This window comes from Nicotiana attenuata, chromosome 2 (genome assembly GCF_001879085.1).
Source record: "Nicotiana attenuata strain UT chromosome 2, NIATTr2, whole genome shotgun sequence".
NCBI lineage: Eukaryota > Viridiplantae > Streptophyta > Magnoliopsida > Solanales > Solanaceae > Nicotiana > Nicotiana attenuata.
Genome location: NC_031990.1, coordinates 24,771,551 through 24,778,737, shown reverse-complemented (window position 1 = coordinate 24,778,737; position 7,187 = coordinate 24,771,551). Strand labels below are relative to the sequence as shown.

The following is a 7,187-nucleotide window of genomic DNA, read 5'->3' as shown; positions in this document are numbered from 1 at the left end:
TGGTGTTAAGAAGAGTAACACAGAACACCCGAAACCCGAACGAAGGAAAGCTAGGACCGAATTGGGAAGGTTTATATCGAGTCATCGGAATTACCGATAAAGGTTCGTATAAAAATAAAGTAGGAGATGACGCACAGCTACCGAACAACTAGAACGTGACCCATTTAAAACGATACTATTGCTAAGTTACGACCTCATTCATTTTCTTTTATATATTTATTACGAAATGGGCTAACACTTGCAGGCAACAACCAAAGGAGAATGTAGCTGATTAGGTCTGAAAGCACGTGTTGCACTCTTTTTTTCTTGAACCAGTTTTGTCCCAAATGGGTTTTGCGGCAAGGTTTTTAATGAGGCAACAATAAATTGTGCTAACTTAGAGTCGAAGACCGATTTTAAATTGGAGTCAATGGTCGCATCAACAGTATCTGAGTCCACTCGAAGATCGACCTCGAATACTGGGGGCCATCACCCCTGGGTCATGATTTTCAGCAAGGAAGGAAACTTTGTGCTCGAACACTCTAGGCTCGGTGGTTAGGATTCATTGAAAGGGCCACAAGGTTAAATGAAACGTGCCTGCGTAGGTCACCCCAGCCATAATACGAGCTTTTATACAATCTTATATGATACACACAAAAATGAAAGAAAGTTTCTACCTTGCTAACAAACATTTTTGCTTTTCAAAAGTATCGAGCCAAAGGGCTATTCGTACCCGGGAACTTTCGAGCCCAAGGGCCACCACTATCCAATCCCAAAGGTCTACCCCCACTCGGGGACTACCGTCCTTGATAAGTTCGGATGGCTTTGGTTATCGAAACCCGGAGGCACAAAATCCATTAGGAAGTGCCCAAAACCTAAAAGGCTACGGCCACCCTAATAACGATTGGGATACATCTAAAGCTCGTAATCAAAACATAAGGCCTTCAACAAAATTCCAAACCTATTCAAAAGTTACCCTCGGCAAAGACATAGTCTAAAAATATTTAAACAAGCATCTTAGGAAAATCTTCCGGTCACTCCAAGCTTTAGTAAGTTCGAGCAAAAGTTGCATCAAGGACAGGTCTTGTTCGGACCTCTGAAAAATGACTTATTACTATGTTTAATTTTGTGCTAAGGCATTAGAGATGTTTGCAATTATAGAAAGATGCCAAAGACAATTGACTTGAAAATTGCCAAAAGAAAAAATATAAACTTTATACATTTCGGAATATCTTTACAAAGGCCAATGAAAACAGCCTCAACAAAATAAATGTACAAGATACAAAAACAAAAACAAAAACAAAAATAAACCTAAGTCATCTATGCCTGATCTTTGCCGGAACTCGACCCATCACCAGCATCATCGGGGCCTTCGAATTCTTCAGAGCCCTCTTCACTTTCGGGATCAACCAGCTTTTCGGCCTCGACCTCAAGTCTTTTGGCCTCCTCGATCTCGGCAGATAGGTCAAAGCCTTGGGCATGGATCTCTTTGAGGGTCTCTCTTTGAGAAAACCGCCTCACATACTCGATAGTGGTCTTCAGGCAGGCCTCGGCTGCTTCGACATCGACCCTGTACTGGGCCACCATCTCTTCAGCATTGGCGGAGGTCGTGCACATCTGAGCCTTTATGGCTTCACATTCATTATCGATGGCATCCCGCTCTGCCAAAGCCGAGCTCAATTGTGCTCGGAAGTTATCATTCAGCTGGGATCGCTTATTGGCTTTCTCTTTCGCCACCCGAAGTTGAACCTTTACTGATTCCAGCTGCGCTTGGGCGGTTTCCTTCTCCGAGGCCAACCGGTCCATTTGCTCTTCCAACCGTCTGCCATAGCCTGGACCTCATTCATTTCAGCTCGGAGTTGGTCGATCTGATCGATCTTCTGCTGAACATGCGAGGTTTGGTCGTTAGTCCCCATGGCTAAGTCCTCATTGCTAACTTCAAAAACCTTTACCCTTTCGACCAAATCGGTATGTTCCCGCCTCAAGGTCAAAGCCTCTTTCTGAGCCCCATCCAGGTCGGGCTGAAGATCTTTGATGGCCCCTTCGCGCTTCTCACTGAGAAGCTTGTACATATCCCTCTTATAGGCAAGCTCCTTAACCTTGAGCTCGAGCTGGTTGACCTCAGCCCGGTATCGGAGAAAGCTCTCATGATAAAGTACAGAGGCCTACAAAAGGGTGCAAAGACATGAGAAGTGTAAAACCTGAATAAAAGTTCGAAAGGTCATAATGATGCCTTACCCGATTCAGCGCATGTTGTGTCTCATTGAAAAGGCACAACACGTCCACCTCATTCATCTTCACCTGGTCCTCCTCGGTCACCGGGCATCAGAGGTAGCTCGCCACTCTCACGGGAGCAGAAAGAACCCAGACATCTTTCGGGACGGTAATGATTATCGACCTCTTGCGGCCGGGATCCATACTCGAGGCGGGGAACTGGTTGATGAACTTTGGGCTCAAATTCAACCCGCCGGCTTCTGAAGACGGGTACTTCCTCGGCACCTCCAGGTCTCCCAACCCGGAGAAGTCTTCCAAAATTGCCAAGTCCACAACTTCGAAGAAAGAACGAAGGGGATCGTCCGCCCCAAGGGTCCTTTCGTTGGACCACTCCTTCACCGCTCGGGCCTCCTCGAGCATAGACTCGGTGTATGAGGGTGACCCTGAAATCTCTATTATACCAGGCGGAGCGAAGCCGGAATCCCGAGGGGTCTCAGCCCTCTCTCCACCTCAGTCTCTCAAACCTGAGGCAGATCGGCCTCCATTGTCTCCCTTCGACTGTCGCCTACTTTACGGGGGAGGTCGGCCCACGGGCCACAAAATTATCATCTTCCTCGGGCTCATCCTTGAGCCGGAAAAGTGAGTCCGAGTCCGGTACTCGAGAATTGGAGCCTTTCCTTGGCCTATGAGCCACTCTCTTTTTTGGCTTCACTGCGGGGGAGGGGCTCGGGGAGACCGAAGCCTTCCTTTTCTTCTTCTTTTCCCCCGCTGCAGCCCCGGGCTGCTCCAATAAACTCTCTGGTGTGACATAAAGAGCATTTTTTGTTTCGTTTTCAACGTCGAAATCCCAATCATCAAATGTAACAAAATCTGAATCAGAAGGAAGTTTTTTCTTACTTGTTATGTCTTCTTCATCTTCTTGATTCAATACAATACCAGTGGAAAACCAACTGATTTCTTGGGCTGGTTCCATAACAATAAAACGACGACAAACCCAGTGTAATCTCACACGTGAGGTCTGCGGAGAATAATGTGTACGCAAACTTTATCCCTACCTTGTGAAGGTACAGAGACTATTTCCAATATACCCGGCTCAAGAAATTAAGGGCAAAGCTAGTTCCATATTACTATGATTTCAATTGCAAAGATTTGGTATCCGGTTTAGAAAAGAAAGCAGATTTTTATAGGATTTTTTATATTCTATAGTATGATTAAAAAAATTGTAGGAACTTTAATGTTATCGATAATCGATGTTTTCTAGTATTTAAAGAAAGACAAATTGAGTCGTATTAATTTCGTTGATAACAGTAGATGTTTTCATCGGTGCGTGTGTTAAGAGTATGGGCATTGTGTATCTTTGTTTTAATAGTATGGGTTAAATAACTGTAGGATTCATTTAAAAAATTAGAAAAATAGTTCTGTACTAAACTACTCTCTTTTTTTTTTTTAATAAAAAGAATGATTAATTCCTCTATATGTGTAGAGACGAAATCAGAATCTAGAGTTAAGTGTATCTAACATGAGTATGATACGTATACATTTTAATCTTTTCTTCGTATGTTTACATAGTTTGCTTCGAACCAAAAGCAATAAGTTCAATTGAGCCTACAAAATCGACCATAACTACGAAAACCCTCTATGTATATAGTAACTAACTGAAATCTCTAACAAGGAAAGAAAATAACTAGGAGAACAACACAAATTCAAATTTCATAATCAATAATGTACCAAGGGCAGCGCGGTGCACTAAGCTCCCGCTATGTGCGTGGTCCGGAGAAGGGCCGGACCAATAGGGCCTATTGTACGCAGTCTTACCCTGCATTTTTACAAGAGGCTGTTTTCACGGCTTAAACCCGTGACCTCCTGGTCACACGACAACAATTTTACCAGTTACGCCAAGACTCCACTATAACCAATAATGTACCAAAAAACAAGGAAAATCTTGAGTATGAGAAAGACAATGACAACTAAATCTAAGTCAATGTTCCATTTGGTGCAAACTGTTTCCAGTATATTGAAATCTAAAAACATAATACTAATTCTCAAATTAAAAAATGTGCTAATAAAACCTACTATCTTCTGTATAATTCCACCTTTAGACTTTTCCTCTGCTACTTTTGGCTTAACACCACTTGAGTTTTCTTTATTTTTCCTTTTCTTCTTCTTAGCTGGTTCCTTTGGTTTCATCTCCACCTGATTTGGACTTGAAATGCTAAACTTGTTGAATGCTTTTTGTAACTCAACATACATTTTCTTTACTCAGCAGACACACTAACTCGAGACGATGTCCGGTGATAATAACCAACAATCGCCTTACCATCACCATAAGCATTAACAGCTGCCAATATGAATATGCTCATAGACAAAGGCTTCAAAATTGTTTGGAGGCGTACGAATATGACATAACATTGTCTTGCAAGATAAAATGAACACTTTATCATTGTAAGCTAACGACGTGTTCTTCCACCTCTCAGTCTCAGACGTGCTATATTTTTCGTGTCCAGGCTCGTTGAAGTAAGGTCTAGAATTGAGTACTAGCCCCTGAATCGAAACGAGAAGCTGAAGGATTGTAGAATTTTTAGGTGTCCACATTTCCTGATTGCTACCATTCCAAGTATTAATAAGACTCAAACAAACTGTACCATTAGTATAAAGATTAGGATTCATATGATAGCCGCGAGACAGATAGTAAACTTTGGGAGGATGCCTCGGGTAATCTGAAGGAAACACGATATCAAAGAAGAAGAGTCCGTCGTGGTAAGGAGTACCAGGAGCACCGATAATCACTGCACGAAGCAGATCCATTCGTAACTCATAAGCGCGAACACAAATGGATTCAGGAAGATTTTTCTCAAGGATTTTCCATTCTTTCATAATGTTTCTGCAGGTAGAAGTGTTTGCATCTTTGAAACTATTTTTATCCTTTTTGGATTGGTTTGATTTGAGGTAGTAGTGGTCTGATTCATCTGAAACTACATCAAAATGTGGGAATTGGATCTTTTGTCCTTCACCTGCTTAACAAATACTTACTAGTGAGTTATCAAAAGAGAGACATATGAGCACAAACAGAGTTTTTCAAAAGCAAGCATATCAATCTGGCTTATAAAACAAAAGCAGCAACAACATATTTGGTGTGATCGCACAAGTGAGGTCTGAGAAGTGTAGTGAGTATGCAGCCTTATCCCTACCTTTGTGCAGGTAGAAAGATTGTTTTCGATAGACCCTCGGCTTAAAACTTGCATGCGTAATCACAACAGTGTAGAGCAGGGGTGGATTTAGGGGGCGGAAGCAGGATTTCCGCTTAAGGGGTTCAAAAAAGAAAAAACTTCACAAATTAAAAGAGATTGTAGTTAGTAGGAATTGAACCAATGACCTCGTAAAGGTTTTGAATCTCCTTAACCACTAAACTATGCTTTTGGGCTATGTCAAGGGGGTTCAAAACATAATATATAGAGGTAAAAAAAGATTTTGTCATATATATACAGTGTAATTTTCCAGCGAAATCCGCCCCGAGGCGGAAGGGGTTCACCCGAACCTCTTCGCCGGATAATTATACTGTTCATATAAGGCAAATTCTGTTTTGTGCATCTATATATTATATTTTGAATCCCCTTGGCACAGCCCAAACGCACAGCTCAGTGATGAATGGGGTTCAAAACCTTTTTGAGGTCTCTGGTTCAATTCTCCGCCACTGGTATAGATGAAGTAGCGACAACAACATAATAGTAAAATCGAATCATAAATATATCATGTAATAATAGAAATCTAAGATTAGAAAATACGAGAATATCACTACAAATTACTAAAACAAAACAAGAAAAGGCATCTTATTTATATTCATTCAAGAAAGAAAAGACATATTTATTCACTCTATCAATTATAACCAAGCCTCTCTATCATAGAACAAAGAAATACTCTACTAGAAAAATCATCAACAAATTTTTTCTCCACAAACAACAAGAATAAACTTCTTATAAGAAAGACTGCTGCTGGGAGAAAACAGGGTTTACATAAATTCTTTTTATTTACCATCCGGTGTCCGATACCCATTTTAGGGTCTCGACTAATTCAGATGCGCACCAGATTAGGCTCATTAAAAAGGAAACACTCTCTACTAGGATTTTTTTTTTCTATTCTGGCTCAAACCGAAACCTCTTGTTAAAGGTGAATATTACTATGTTCATGTCTTAAGAACAAATATAGAGGATTCCTAATCGACCCCAATTAGTTTGAAAATTGAGGCACGTATTTTTTTGGCTTTCCGCCCGTTATCCGGTATATCTACATTAAGCCCTGACTAATTCAGCGCGTTACTATTTCCAGGACTCCAACCCGAAACCTCTAGTTTAAGGGCGGTGAGTCATAGTTGATTAAGCTTGAATATTATATTAAAAACTAAAAAAGAAGAAAAGAAAAAATACCTGAAGCAGTAGCCATGCTTGTTCTTTTTAATCCACGTAAAATTAAGCCTTGTCAAACTTATTTCTCTTCTTATTCTTCTTCAGTAATCCGATATTAAAGACTGATAATTAAAAAGTATTAATGAGTTGATATTGAGTTATTGTTTAATTATTGTGTTCAATCCCCATAAAGAGTTCTTGTTATTCAAGGTAAATTATCGTGTAGCTTTAGAAATCCTAATATACATAAAACTCTTCTACGAGTCAAAGTATTAGCTAGGGATTGTTTGGTTCAAAACCTTATTCCAAGATTATAATTTTTGGGATAAAAAATCATGATTAAAACCTAAATAACTTATCCCACCTTTTATTTGAGATAAAATATGCTAAATTTATGGTACAAAAAAATATTAATTTAACTAATACCTACAACCAAATACGGAATAAATTTAAGGGATTTTTTCCTTCCTATACCATATATGAAAGTTTATTACCAAAAATGTGCATATTTTGTATATTACCTGCCCAGTCCACATTTTACCTACAAAAATTGTACCATTCGAAAATCAGGCATTAATGGATCAGAATATTCCT

At 40.1% G+C, this 7,187-nt stretch overlaps 1 protein-coding gene across 1 annotated transcript; it reads right to left on the bottom strand.

The window, feature by feature from the left end:
* LOC109217559 (putative ubiquitin-conjugating enzyme E2 38) lies at positions 4,241–6,630 on the bottom strand. Its single transcript, XM_019381819.1, has 2 exons — positions 6,615–6,630; positions 4,241–5,204 (listed from the first exon to the last, which is right to left on the bottom strand). The coding sequence occupies exons 1-2, from the start codon at positions 6,628–6,630 to the stop codon at positions 4,525–4,527; spliced, it is 696 nt and encodes a 231-aa protein (XP_019237364.1). The 3' UTR covers positions 4,241–4,524.